Source organism: Macrosteles quadrilineatus, unplaced genomic scaffold, assembly GCF_028750875.1.
Source record: "Macrosteles quadrilineatus isolate MER2022 unplaced genomic scaffold, UCM_ALF_1.0 Scaffold_8__2_contigs__length_117827958, whole genome shotgun sequence".
Classification (NCBI taxonomy): Eukaryota; Metazoa; Arthropoda; class Insecta; order Hemiptera; family Cicadellidae; genus Macrosteles; species Macrosteles quadrilineatus.
In genome coordinates, this window is record NW_026542601.1 from 90733887 (window position 1) to 90749394 (window position 15508).

Below are 15508 nucleotides of genomic sequence, written 5' to 3' on the forward strand. Positions count from 1 at the left end.
ACATTGGAATGGAATGACTACTTCTATCCACAGTACAAATTTCACACAATCTTGCAATCATTCAGTGTAAAAAATGCACCTAGCACATTGCAAAATTAATTAAAATGACCTTGATTTCCCCGTAGCAGGTTGCCGCTCTCATTTTCCTGTCCCTGTGGCGGCCCCCAGATACGCATCAGGAACGGTTTCAACTGGGACTTGTTAAGTTCCAAGTAAGCTGCTTCTAAGTTACCGTGATTCGCCGTCAGAACAGTCACAATGTCTTCTCTTGTAAAGTTACCTCGTGACATAAGGTCAGCATACTGAAACACAGCAATTTTTGTTAGGTATTTGTCTATTTTAAATATTGGTGGTTGCCTTCTCACTTCATTTACCTTTGACATGTTTCATTTTGGAGTATTACTTTTTAGTCTTAAAATTTTGGATTTATGATTGAAATATCAAATTAAGTGGTTGAGTTTGGTAAATCTTAAATCAAGATTCTGACTTAATTGTACTTTTAACTAGTGATGCTATAATCGAGTGAAAAAAGAATCAATTTAATTATTTTAAGAATCTATTAAATAATCGTTCTGTGAATCGATTCTTATTTGTTATCTTCCTGCACTTAATTCCATTTTTCTGCAGGTCGATGCATGCCTATGATATTCATCTAATCCTAAGAACACTAGTTTATGTGGTAATATTTTTTATAAAAAATGGCTCCGAAGCGTTCTTTAGTTTGGGAACATTTTGACAGGTTTGACAAAAATTTTGGTATCTAAGATATGCAAGAAGAAGTTATCGTATTGTGGTAATGCAACGAACATGATGCAACACCTAAAGAGGAAACATCCCACAACTTTAAGTGCTGAGGAAAACATTGAGGTAAGCGATGCTTCTTCCTGCAAGTGTCATCACAAACTTAGAAATAAAAATATGTTCACTATTTGACAAATTATAACCTATTTCAAAAAATTGGGGAGGAAAAATCTTCTGGAACTGCAAGTTTGGTGTAGTTTCAATATTTATATAATTAGAATCCCAAGTCCAATTTACAAACCTTCTTTTGCCTTTGTTCCACACACTCGGTGACGGCAGCCCAGACATTGCCTCCGTGCATCCTCAGAGCCTCTCTCGCCTCGGACACTGAGATGGTTCCTATGGTGTTTTCCTGAAAGAATGTTGTTTTAACTTGAAAATCATATTCTAGGCAACTGCTGTAATACTGTTTTTTTAAATTTTTGAAAATTGACAAAATATTGCATTTGATATACCAATATACGAACACTATTTTCTTTTAGAATGACTAAGACTAAACCGTAAACCGTTCAAGACAGGGTTTAGAACTCTGACTATAAGTCTCAGGGTATTAAAACGGTGAATTAATTCAAAAGACATACGTCTAATTTTTTGCTAAACGAACCGGTTAATAGTAATTTTGTAGCTAAAATTTAAACAGAACTATAGCCACTGCTAGTCACTGACCGGCAGGAACTGGCGGGTCTAAACTCGAGTCGATGAATTATAAGTTATTAGATTTAAATATTTAAAATCAAATTTAAGTAAGCGAGAATGAGTGGCAAACAGTATGCGTATTTTCTAAACGAAAATAAAATAAGCGTAGGAAAAAGTCTAAACACAATGAAGTTAACCTGAACGGATGTGATTGTGCTCCTGTCCAACTTAAAATAGATACAAAGTTATAACTGGGGTTCTACTAACTTTTCGCTCGTGGCCGTAGTTGGTTGCAAGAGTGACCACAGTGTCAATCATGTTTCGCCAGTTATCACGTAGCCAGGCAACAGGGTCACCATCACCACACTGAGCTAAGGCTACTGTCAAGTCATCGGCACTGAACTGCTGCTCTTCCGCTTCCTACAAGACATGTAACAGTAACGTCAAGTGTAACCTCGCTTCACATTCTTTTATCTTTAACCTTACTTTGCTCTCCACATCGGTCTCAGGCCTGAATAATATGGAATGGAATAAACAAAGTACGGCAAGGGGTGAGCCAATACATTACAAGAATATACACTAATATGTTAAGTGACATATCAGGGCGCAAAACAACATTGCTGCCTTGATCTTACAATCTGTCGCTTAAACAACTGAGCCACCAACTCACCAACTTTGGCATAATCAATGAGTGTGAAACTGAAGAATACATTTTCTTGAGTTGCTTGATTTGCTTTATTAATTTTACCAGGAGTCACAGGAGTGCTATGAGACATTTTGAAACTATAGTTTGTTTACAGTAATAAACCCTCATTAATATACACTCAAAATATACAAATTTGCATAATCCCCAGCCATTTTACAGCAGTTTGTGTGAATTTGATTTAGCTAAGTTAGGAATGTGTGATATATAGTAATCTTCGGAGTTATGTTGTACACTTTACTGTGATTCAGTAGTTTAATGTTTTTAAAACTCAAAATACTTCTTGTTGTGTAAGTTTTTTTCAGTAAAAAAGTGTAATGTATATTCGACAGTTTTCATAATTTAAATAAAAATAAAACTCACCCTTAATAACTTGACCATTTCCATCCCTTGCTTGACCTGCTTTTGCACCAAGGTGCTGAGATATTCGGACGGCTGTGAACCAGAGCGGCGACTGTACTGTAGGAGAACAGAGTGACATGTAATAATTAAATAATCATTGATGAATTGATGACAATCAATAATCTAATACTTTACTGAATCACACTTCAAAAAACGTAATAAACTCATGCTGCACCATCCTGGGGTTAGAAAAAAAGTAAAATAAGACAATACGATCAAGTTTTAAAAAGATTGTTTAGCTCCAAATTACTGTTTTATATGTGGTTCAAATACTTGCATATAGTAATCCTTGTTTGATGTTGTGGGAAATTGTTTCAGTAGTAAAAATCACTTGAAGGAGGTTAACGTAGTTCATAAAAACAAACATAATTGCAGAAATAAAAAAATACATATTATTATTATAATGGTCTAAAAAAATACTTAAAACATTAACAAGAGCAACATGACACAGCGGAAATTTGACATCTTTATTTTTGACCTTGTGAATCTGAATATGGTTACCCTTAAGGCTCGAAACTAGCTGGCACTATAGAAACATACAGGGTTGGGCAAATGTGTGGATACCCCTAGTTAACTTTTTAATGGGTGACACCAGGAAAACTAAACTCCACATACCTCCATAAAAAATAAAACTGCACTTTTTGGACGGTATCTCAATTTTACCCGGGACCCCAAAATGGGGTATTTTGGGGATAGCTCCAAAATTTTAAATGTAAAGCCCCATCGAGTGACACCTCATTTTACAGGCCTTTATTAAAGAAGAATATCAGCGAAAACTAGAGGTCTCTATCTCAACCCAGTACGACATGGCGGTCATTTTAAATTTTAATCAGCCTGGGAGAACCCACTTAAATGTAGGCATCAATATCCCATATTAACATTTAGCGGGTTATTAAAGGAAAACTAAACTCCGCATACCTTCATAAGAAACAAAAATGCACTTTTTGGTCGGTATCACAATTTTGCCCGGGACCCCGAAATGGGGTATTTTGGGGGCAGCTCAACGATTTTAAATGTAAAGCCCCATCGAGTGACACCTCATTTTAAAGGCCTTTATTAAAGAAGAATATCAGCGAAAACTTTAGGTCTCTATCTAAACCCAGTACGACATGGCGGTCATTTGAAAATACATTGTACAATTTAACCTCATTAAAAGTTTCTCTCAGGCTGATGAAAATTTAAAATGACCGCCATGTCGTACTGGGTTGAGATAGAGACCTCTAGTTTTCGCTGATATTTCTCTTTAGTAAAGGCCTTTAAAATGAGGTGTCATTCAATGGGGCTTTACATTTAAAATTTTGGAGCTACCCCCAAAATACCCCATTTTGGGGTCCCAGGAAGAATTGGGATACCGTCCAAAAAGTGCAGTTTTATTTTTTATGAAGGTATGTGGAGTTTAGATTTCCTGGTGTCAAACATTAAAAAGTTAACTAGGGGTATCCACACATTTGCCCAACCCTGTATAATTACTCTATGCACATATTTATACCACTTCTTTAAATTGTTCTTTAAAGTGTCTCAAATTTTTGTTTGGTTAATTTTTCATTTTTAATTAAGTATATTTTAGTGGTATTTTTTTTTTTAGAAATTACTGTTGTGCACAGGTTTCCAATAATGTAAAAAAAACATAAAAATGTAGATTAAAAAATATTACTGGAGGAGGAGGTTAATAATAAAAGCTACAATGGAACCCAAATAACTGCATGAAAATACTTCCAGTAATGCAGATATTGTAGATTGTGCAAATATTTTACTGGGCCTCAACTATTTTCACTTTAAATTCTGTTATTTTGCAGAAATTAAATCGGAGCAAGCGAATCCAAAACCGCACAGACGACTTGCAGATCTACCTTCTAGGAAAACACATGCATCATTCTCAAAAAACAAAAGATTAACCCTAGAAACATTATAAGCAGGTTCAGAAGGTCGTCGGCTCAGCTGTGACGAGCTTCTCAGGGGCGGCTCAACGTGGCGAAGCTCCCACTCTCTCGGGGCGAGTTCAAACTCGGGACTGTGAGCTCGTGGGGGCGTCACGGGTAGACTCTGATAACACAGGACGTCAAACTCAACAAACAAAACTTTTGGGTAAACTAGAGACATACTGGAATGTACAGTGTTTGTAATTTATTTGTTTATTTATTTACAAGCTGTACAATACGCTTGACAGATTATTTGTGATACAATGTACTGTATTATTAAATTAATCTTTACCAGTAAAGTTTCAATAATCCGACTTAAACCGGTTACATCAATGTTGGACAAGGTGGAAAGTTGGATAACAGGGAGAACAATAAAAACCCAATGTAATATCAAAATAATCCATCCATTAACTCTACTGTTAGCATTATATACAGTTAGTATAAAAAAGTATAGTAGCTCAAAGTGAGAAAATGTTGTATTTAGCAAGTTTCTATTCATATTAGTAGTTAGGTCGATCAGTATGCAGCTAGCTAAAGCCATTTTTAATACTAAAGAAAAATTAAATTCACATCCTTTTAAGAAATAGTTTAATTTATCTCAGAGAATTGGTACCTATTTTGATCATGTCGGTTTGGTTGCCAAAATTGAGTTTTAATCATATTTTATAATTGATAAGTTGGTAGTTTATGGATGAAACTTGCAATCAAGTTTTTAAACATTGATATTTGTCACTAAATTAATCATTTATTTGAATTATATTAAACACATCCTAGGTATTGGAGAATTAATAACATTACGCTTTATGGACTCAAAAATAGGTTATAAAAGTAAAAAATCATTCAATAAATACAAGGTATGGTTAATACAGAGTTCTGTAAATAGCGTGTTTACAATGTTAAACATTGGCCTCACCTGACTGTCGCTGGTTACAGACTGACGACTGCTGAAGTTACGATGAGGATTCCACAACTCATGGTCTGCTAGAGATGTTGCACGCTTGAGTCTCGGCTTTTGTAAAACGTCGTAAGTCTGCAATAGTTGAACCATTACTCGTATTGTATACCAATGTGACTTTTTCATAGCATGTACTGAATAGTCAGTTACTAATCTTACAACAATAAAGGATATTACTTTCATGAATTGGGGACACAATATTAAGGAGCGTCCAAATATCAATAGACAATAGACAATTCCTTTATTACAATTTTATCAAGAAATGTTACAGCGTCAAATTTAAATATGTAGATAACATTGGTATAATAGATACAAAGTGAAAAGGAAAAGCTTCTTCAGTGTTGTGTGTGGTCTTGCCAAAGGGACTATGTTTTATCTATGGTTATATTTATTAATTAACTTACTTGAGTTGAAATACTTTGAGGTGGAGGTGAAGTTCCAGTTGAAATTTTAGTCTTGAGTGTTGTTGAGTTTTCCGCCCCATCATTTTCTGGAAAAAGTTCAAATGAATGAAGGTATTTTCAGTAGTAAAAGTTTAAAAACCAGAAGAAAAACTGCATATTATGGTTATGACTACAGTTTAAGTCTGCTATAAATAATTGAAGCAAAGATAATTTTCTTTTACAGAATACATTTGAATTATGCACTAAAGGTCATTTAAATCTGTTTTAAGAAACTGAGTCTGTACTTGTACTATCCATTAAAAACATCTCAATAGGAACAAAATTAAAAACTCATTTTTAACATTCTCTCTAAAAAGGTCCTTAGTAGAAATAGCAACGTTATATTTTGTGACTTATTATTGTGCATCTATCAGCACCTGGAACTCCACCTCTTTTTAAAAAGTTCTTAATACTTTAACACTTTACTTTGACCATACAAATGTAGGTATAAGGTAACTACTACTAGGTATAAGGTACTAGCCACTTGGCTTTCCTTAAAATATTGATTTTTTAACGTCATAGAAACATTAACTAGTAACAATATCAAAGTTCAGACCTTTTAAAATTGCGATCATAATGCATTACCTAATCAATTGCTGCAATACATCAGTTATTTTTTTAATATTTTATTTATGAGTGTTTAAGTTAGCAAACTAACACTAAATAATTGAGGCTAACATTGCATACTACCATTGAATTTTGGATGCTGAAGCCAATTTCATATTCAATAGGACAAAGTTGAATGATCCACTCACACGTGTTACTGTCAAAATTGTTTATATTTTTCTCTCGGTTCCTTAGATTATAATAGTTTATGATGTATAAGACGCTATAATTAACCATAAGTTGACACTAAAGTTTGACCTGGTTATAAAAATTGTCTTACAATATCAGAGGCTCAATTCTCAGTACTCTGTTTCTACAGCACAGGAATGTTATGTCTACTTCTATTAACAGTGTGAGATGGGTTTGAAAGAAAATCACTCTGTTCCTTCTATTTGGTTTTTCTACCAACTTTCCACGCAAAAAGCACACTTAGAGACTGTTGGCTGTAACTTAAGCTTTTTACTAGGAAATAAGATATTGATTGTCCAAACATGATGTAGTCTTTTTTTCTGTGTGCATCAATTCTGAAAAATATATAAATGACAATGCCTTAATTCTAATATAAATATGGAGTTAAAATTTTCTGTTACCCCTTAACCTTTTATTTAAAAAGCCCAGTTCAAAAATTAACTAGTGATAATACCTGTATGGTGTACTATTTTTAAATTTCAAGAAAATGCACTTACAATAAGTTGATAAAAACATAATTAATAATTAATACCACAATTACAAAAACAAATTGTTGGATTAAGGCATCGTCATAAATAAATAAAACAGTTTAGCAAATAAATGTTTATTGAATATAAAAGACGTAGATCACAGAACAATCAGGAGTAAAGCTTTGTCCCCAGCCAAAAGGAAATGGTTCTCCGCCGTTTACCTTTCTTCTTATCAGCAGGTTCCGTAGACACATTCAGCTGCCTCTTGGTTCTCTCTGCCAGATCAGCATCAGTCTTGTCACCCTCGGTGCTTGCTTGCTGTCTCGGTGGGGGAGGTGATCTCGTTTCTTTGACCATTTCTTTCCGCGTACTAACTGGTAACTGAGTAGTGTTTTCCTTTAAAGGCAATGTGCTCGAATCTTGACGTAAAGGACGGTTCACCTTTTGTTCTGGAGGTCTCTGACTAATCGTTTGTTGTTTGAGCGGAGGTTTAATAGGTTTTACCTTAGGATTGTTCGTGGTTTTGCAGCAAACAGTGCACACTCTGGTTCCCGCAGGGTTTACAAAAGTGCAATGATCACATTCCCACTCTTGGTCCGGGATCGGACCGAGGGGTTTGTCTACATCACTAGGTATATTGATATCGTCTTCTTTCACTTCAATGGTGTCAGTGCCCATTTCTTTCTTCTTTGCTACAGATGAGTTATTTTTCATCCCGTCAGACATCTCGTCCCCAGAGTCTTCACTGCTTGTATTCCTCGGATATCTTCTTGGCAAACCTGATGACTGAGAATTTCGTCGCCTTCGTCTACCTCCTCGGTTAGACACCTCATCGTCGTATCGTCGACTTCTGTTTGAAATCACGTCATCGTCCAGTCTCTGGCTTCTGTTGGACATTGAATCATCAAAATCATTCTTTCTACCACGGTTAGACATCTCATCGATCATTTTCCCACTTTTCACCGACATTCTGTCATCATCGTACCTTCTTCCTCCTCTGTTAGATATTGTATCGTCATCGTACATTCTTCCTCTGTTACTCAACTCGTCGTCAAACCTCCTTCCACCTCTGTTGGATGTTGTTTCATCATCGTATCGTCTCCTAGCTTCTTCTTCGTTTTGCTTCACCCTTCTAGCAATCAGTTCTTCAACACCCACCGAACTCTTTTTCCTCGAGCTTCTTCTCGACAAGGCTGGTGAAACATTTCTTGACACAGGGGATGTTCGTCTTCTGTGTCTTCTGCTGCTGCGGTGGGACATCACTTCGTCGTCCGAGTCGTCACTAACTCCTCGTCTGGACCGGACTGGTGATGCGTTCCTGCGACGATCGTCCTCGTCGTCAGTGGTGAGGTCGCGTCGGCTTCGACGGGGAGGAGCCCTAAGACTGCCCCGTCGTGCCATCTCATCCACGGGCCTGTAAGGAGGCAGCATGGCAGACCCATGCCAGGTGTTAGTGTGTATCCCTCCTCCCCAGGGTGGACCTGCGTTACCCATGTTCCAATCCCAGACCAGCCCATGGTGGTGACAACTAGGACAGTTGAGCGTGGCCATGGACTGCGCCTGTAACATCAACATATAAGTTAAGTTTTATTAGGTTCTAATAGGTTAAGTCTTGGAGGACATATGCCCCATAAACAGTCTAATACGTAAAAATGTCAATGATCATAACTATCAATTATCAATTATTTAAGATGGGGACGCCATGAAGTTTACTACAATTTAATATGTTTGCAATGACTTTCAACTTAACTTATCGAACAAGAGTTGACAACATCAATTAATAATTCAATACTATGAAGAGAACTCAAAGAAACTGTGCATCCCAAATATAACTCAAAAATGTAGATTTATATTAGTGAAGTGTAAATCAACACTCTTAATTTTGTCTTTACAACAAAGAAACACAAGCACTTTTAACTCTATAATTTTATAAAATTCAGTTATTCAGATCTGCACACATTTCCAATAGTTCTTCTTCTTAAAATGATAGTTTCAGAATGATTTCTCTTTGATTTGTCTACAATCCATCTATTTATATCTACACAAGTTACGTACGTGCATGAGTGGTGTGAAGCCGGGAGCGTTGAGGGCCGTTAGACTACCAGATCTGTGTCTGCTGTCCATCTCCCAGTCTAGGTAGCCACTGTCTCTACTAGGAGGCTGCAACAAACAATAAGGGTCAGAATAGAATAGTTGTGTGACATGTGTAGCATTGTTACTCACTAAAAAATGCTGATTCTTTATTTGAAACCATTGATTCAGAACGGTGATTAAGGCCTCTTCAACTGATCAAAAAGGTTACTGCTAGACAATCTCTATCAACTCAGCTACACAACCATATAGGTTTAGGCACGATTTTCCAATCCAAAATATTTCTCATTTAACTCATAAAGCTTTAATCACAATTTTTTCACAAATGTTATTCCAAATTTAATTACCTGGTGGTCAGAGAGTTCTGCGAAAGTGAGTGGCGAAGTTGAAGCAGACAACCGCGGATCTCTCGTCACTACAACAGAAGTAACATGAGCGAGCAGTCAGCTACATGAACAGCAGTCCTACAACAAACTTGCAATGTAAACTAGGTACAACATTGTATGTCGAATCCTTCCAGCCTTTTGACTGAAACACTCTTCCAGTCACAAAGTTGAAAGAATCTGACTATAATATAGTAAACCGTTAGGCTTACATGGAGGCGCTGGTAACGGTCGACCTCCCATCATCCGCTTCAGGCTTCCAACAACGCCTGCACTCACCCCCGGCCTGGTAGGCTGCGTCTGTAACATCCAACGGTCAACACTTTGAGAACAAAGGTATTTATTTCCTTAGTGAGTTTCAAAACAATGAGTTTGATCTTTCCACCATAAATATGACGGTAAAAATTCATTATTTTTCTGCACGTCAGAGATACAGAGAGGTGCAAAAGTAGCACAGTAACAAATTAATTAAGAAAATTAGTTATTTCTCAATAATGTAACTCAATCATTGTGTAAAATAAATTAAAATGGGTAATCAAAAGTGTTAAACGATAACGCTTATACTAAACACATTCCTGTAACATTTAAGTCATTTATTCATTCTCGTTTATCTCTCGACAAGTATGGTGAATAAATTTGACAATCTTATTGAGATTACAATGTTTCTCGGAAAAACCTTTTGTCTTGAACTATTTCTAAAAGAAAAAAATATTTTCGTAAGTGCGAGTATACTAATAAACATGAAAAGGTAACTTTTACAAACAATCTACAATATTATACCTACTTTTGCACCCCTTCCCCTCTGAACAATAACCATTTCAGGTTTGAACATGCACCCATCTACAGCAGAAACTTTGTATTTATTTAACAGGAAAAATATGATAAATGAATTATTTTTTGTAGTTTTCATGAGTGTTGCTTACTGAAATCTCATTCCCTAACATCTACCTTCTACTGTATGGATATAGGAAGGATAATTTATTCAATAGCTCGGACAAACAAAGCTATTTAACTTAAGAAAGTTCTTGAAAATTAATAACAATCCAAAAGCTTTATCTTTCAAGGGAAATTAAGTGTTTGAAGTTTTTTCTTTAACACATTTTGTAAAACAAATATAAAGTAAAATAATAAAGTATAGTGTTGCCAAAGTTTGGTTTAGTTTAAGAAATGTTCAACAAAAACATATATTATTCATACCGAAGACCCCCTCTTAACCCACTTCCCATTAACCGATAATCGGATTATCCGTTCTTGAGCGTAAAATGTTACTGTTTGTTTTAACCGACCTTGCTTTGACAAAAGTTCGGATAAACCGTCGCTTTCTAGGAATCTCGGCATTCCGCTCCCGCTTGACGATGGGAACCATACGCTTATCTCCACAGGATGTCACTAAGAATACCACCTTTACCAACGAGTTTGAAGAAAACAAAAAGATCAACTTCCTGGACCTCACATTAGAGAGAAAAGACAGCAAGATAGAGTTTGACATCTACAGGAAACCTACGCAAACGGACACTACAATCAACAGGAAGTCTATCCATCCGACAATCCACAAGACCGCAGCCTTTAGATCTATGCTGTACCGTGCCTATAAGATCCCACTTAGCCAAGCTAATAGGAAGAAAGAACTGGACACCATTAAGAAGATCGCTCAAGTTAATGGATTTCGAACCAAGACGATAGAGGACATCGCAAGGAAGACGAGGAGGAAAATCGATAGGCAGAATACACTACACAGCAGAACAACATTAGAAGAGATAAAAGAGGAAAACACCAGATATATCACATTTAGCTACACGGGGACTACGACACAAAGGACTGCTAACAGATTCAAGAAATACGGAGTTTCAATAGCCTACAGGACTCAGAACACCATGAGTAAAATACTGCATCCGAAAATAGAAAATTTCAACAAATTCGACGCTTCGGGCATCTACAAAATTAATTGTAACGATTGTGATAACTTCTACATTGGACAGACTGTGAACTTCGTTAACCGCTTCAAAAACCACATATCTGCGTGGAGGAACAACAAACCGGAAAGATCAAATGTCGCACAACACCTGTTACAAAATGGGCACTCACTAGGAAAAATTGAGGATAGTCTAGATATTTTAAAGAATTGTAAGAAAGGATATGTAATGAATGCTTGGGAAGAATTGTATATTTATAAGGAAAATGTAAAAATAGAAATAAGTTGATTAATGAACAAATACATTTTGATTCCAGTTGTACTTATAAAAATGTATTGGCCGGTGCTTCCGGTAGCCAATAGGGTATAAGTAGGGACGCCATTAAGATTCTTGTCATTCGCCTATTGGGTCTGATGATGATTGGAGTGTCCAATCGAAATCGATCACCACTTACCATCTGTTTTGTATATTTACCGTCTTGTGAGTAACAGTATAAGCGTAAATATATGTTTTAAGTGTTATAAGACGTTTCTTTTATTTACTTTCCGTAAGTTATTTTGTATTTATCACAACAAACCATTATGTTTATGAAAACAGCTGTTTTTGTAATATAATCTGAAATTATCTTATCCCTAGAGTAAGTAGCCTACCAAAGTTATTAAAATAAGAATTATTATTGACTCTTGCCTACAACTATAACTTATTCCAGTGAAAGTATTTGACTTAACCGTGTTTTTGTTCTGGTATTTGTGACTCTTCTATCAATAAGAAAAAAAGAGATAAGTGTAGTTTATCTTATAAATAAGCAAGTACGACTTCAAAATAATGATTATACAATTCCAAATGAATAGCACTTCATTTAGTTATGTTTTTAGGGATTGCCCGTTTCAACCGATCTTTTGAGTTATCCGAGCTAGGTCCGGTCCCATTAGAGGGGGACTACTGTAACGAATGATCTAAAACATTGCATTATGTAAGATAGGTCTTCAAAATAATTAGGTAATCATAATCTAACATAGGATTTTTTGAGAGGATAGCAGGCTTACCTGAATGGGAAAGAGTCCAAACTGGCACAGGAAACACAAAACAAAACTTTACACTATATACACAAAACATTAGAATATTTCACTGTCACTGACAGCATTTTCAACTAAGGAAGAGATAGTTTTCTAGTCAAATATTATCTTCTAGTCAAGAAAACTATCTCTTCCTTAGTTGAAAATGCTGTCAGTGACAGTGAAATATTCTAATGTTTTGTGTATATAGTGTAAAGTTTTGTTTTGTGTTTCCTGTGCCAGTTTGGACTCTTTCCCATTCAGGTAAGCCTGCTATCCTCTCAAAAAATCCTAAAAAATCTAGGCCCTTGTGCTCTATGCTACACCCATAATCTAACATAGTTTTACTATTACTGATAAAAACATATTACTGTTAATGTAAGTAACACAACAAACAGTGATAAAACCCTAAGAGTGAAATAGTTTAGAAACTACAGTGCGTAAAAGATTAAAAGGAAATGTTAACAAGTAAAGTCAATATGAAAAAAGACCTAAGAAAAAGATTGTCAAACTGCTTTCCACGAAAGAAGAAGAACTAGTTGAAAGGCCAACAGTTTTAGGGAAAATCAATTTCACACAAAAAATATGACACAAAGCTATGTAACAGCTACTGTATTACAATTATTCGAAAAAAGCAATTTTGTGATTATCATGCAAAACCAAACTGTGATTTGTACTTGCCAGATTATCCACCTCAAAAGCTGTTAAATAAGCTAAATGTTTAAATACATGTGCTTACACCATCTGTAAGAATTGTGGATGAAATGTGATTCAGTAAAGTGACTTGACAAAGGTTGAATATGAACTTATTACATGGTTCTTTAGGAAGACAAATGAATTGGTAAATCTTCAAAACATTGATGATGATGCATCAACAGGTGTTCATATAAACAGTCTCAAATAAACGGAATCAGCAATCTGACACATACTTTCTCTTATTAGCTTGTCAACAACCTTTATCATGGGTAAGCGGTGGAAGTAACTATGATATTTATAGGGAAAATCACGAAAGTAGCCATAACTTTTGAACCATATAATTGTTTCAGAAATGGGGGATTGCTCTATTTTGTTTAGAATTATAAGGACCACAACACATTAATTTTTATCAAACTGGCTTTTTTACAAAATCCAATTTATTGTTATTTTTTTTATTTATGGGGGTTTATGGGAAAATAACATGTTACAATAACTTTTGAAGCACAGGAGGAAGCACTACTACATACTAAATTTTCATCAAAATTGTTTAAGCTGTTATTGAGAAAATCCAATTTTTCTGTTATTTTATGGGGAAATCCCCATTAAAAATAAAAATTTCAAAAACAGCAAAAAAGATGTTATGGAGGTACGGAAGTACAACTGATTCACAAAATAGTAATTAAAAAAATGTCGGCCCAGTCAATAAATTACTATAGGCCAGGGTACCGGTACTCATTTTCACAACGCCCTTTGATAACGGACTCTCTATAAGGGACATTTGGTAACGACCTTTTAGCAATGTTGCTGAAATAAAAGGATGCGGCAATCTGTTATAGGTGGGCAAAAAACGTTGCTGTTGTGTTGCTGGGAAACCACAATAACTTGCATCTCTACAAGGGGGCTTTTAGTGATCATTTTGTAGACTGTTAACCGCCTGGAACTCTTGCCTTGGATTTATTTGCGTACCCATTTTTTCTTTCTGAATCCTAGGTCAAAAGTCGAAAGTGATCATTTCTCTAAAAACTAATACAATGAATAAAAAATGCAATAATGAACACCTGTTGTGCTAAAGGGTGTACATCAAATCAGTAAACAACGAAAATCATCTGTTGCTATGACTCACCTGTTCCATGGGAACTGGAGTGGTGCGACCGGAGCGTTTGTGGCGACGGGGGGGAGGGACTGGGGCGGAGCTGTTCTCTCCTTTAGGGGGCAGCGGGGGGCGTAGAGTTGAGTGGCGTCCACTGTCCAGGGGCTTGAAATAGACAAAAAATTCTCAATATATCAACATTATCTTCAAAGAGCTTCCTAAGAAATAAAACATTGTCAATGTATCAAACTTTCCCCATTAATTTCATACTACTATTTTTTACTTCAACTACATCAGTTCATCATCACAGGATAGGTAATATTATGAATTACCTTTGACTATTAGAGAGTTAAACATTTACCAGTTTTAGAATAAAAGGACACAGTTTAACTGAGCTACTGGCAGCGTGATTTGGTGCCAACTATACTGTTTTCTTTCAAATACACCAGCTATTATTTCAAGTAAAACTGATAATGATGACTTGCTGATACTGTAGCATATTTTATGTCACATCTACTACCATAGTATAAAATACTTAGGCAGAAAATCAAATTTTGTCTGTCTGTGAATGGCTCATTTCATATCTTTTTAATAAAATCATAGACAAAAAGAATTAAATATAGACTGTCAGCCGTGCTGCAGTTACCATGGTTATCATAGGTTCTGGCGCACACCGCTGGGAGCACCGTGTAGTTACGTACCGCGTACGCCAGCACCTGGTAACCGCAGCAGGGCTGACAGTCTATATTTAATTCTTTTTGTCTGTGATAAAATGGTGGCCACAGCTGATCTATATAGATGAGATGAATACTTCAATATCCTTAACTCCATGCTTGTATCCACAGCCACTCAGATCACCTTGCGAACGTGCGTCTGTCTCTTGGGGTGGCGGTGATACATCTCGTCGCAGGAATGGCAGAAGTTCTGTTGAGAGCATTTCTCACAACGGACGGCCGGAACCGATGATCCACAAAGGTCACATCTCTGGTTATCTGCTCTTGGTTTACCTAAACAATTAAATTTTACAATTTAAAATTTGAATCTGTTGTCATGTACCAATTTTATGGTTCACGATTTCTTGATCTCTTTGACACCATAGCGTAGCTGAAGTGGTTATAATTTGTTCAATTTTAAATTAAATTGTTAAACTGCATGT

General features: G+C 35.9%; 1 protein-coding gene across 4 annotated transcripts in view; it reads right to left on the minus strand.

Annotated features, from left to right (window-relative positions):
- Positions 1–15508, minus strand: part of LOC128999403 (E3 ubiquitin-protein ligase lubel-like) — a 45121-nt gene that overhangs the window by 19438 nt on the left and 10175 nt on the right. For 3 of the 4 annotated variants that reach the window (XM_054425898.1, XM_054425899.1, XM_054425900.1), the window contains exons 4-16: positions 15211–15359; positions 14386–14517; positions 9811–9898; positions 9563–9630; positions 9180–9284; positions 7346–8684; positions 5821–5906; positions 5375–5491; positions 4439–4585; positions 2504–2599; positions 1705–1857; positions 1043–1153; positions 110–302 (exon numbers count right to left, since the gene is read on the minus strand). In XM_054425898.1, coding sequence (XP_054281873.1) covers positions 110–302; positions 1043–1153; positions 1705–1857; positions 2504–2599; positions 4439–4585; positions 5375–5491; positions 5821–5906; positions 7346–8684; positions 9180–9284; positions 9563–9630; positions 9811–9898; positions 14386–14517; positions 15211–15359 — 2784 coding nt within the window. The remainder of the gene's footprint in view (positions 1–109; positions 303–1042; positions 1154–1704; positions 1858–2503; positions 2600–4438; positions 4586–5374; positions 5492–5820; positions 5907–7345; positions 8685–9179; positions 9285–9562; positions 9631–9810; positions 9899–14385; positions 14518–15210; positions 15360–15508) is intronic. The other variant, XM_054425901.1, reaches the window with a different exon arrangement.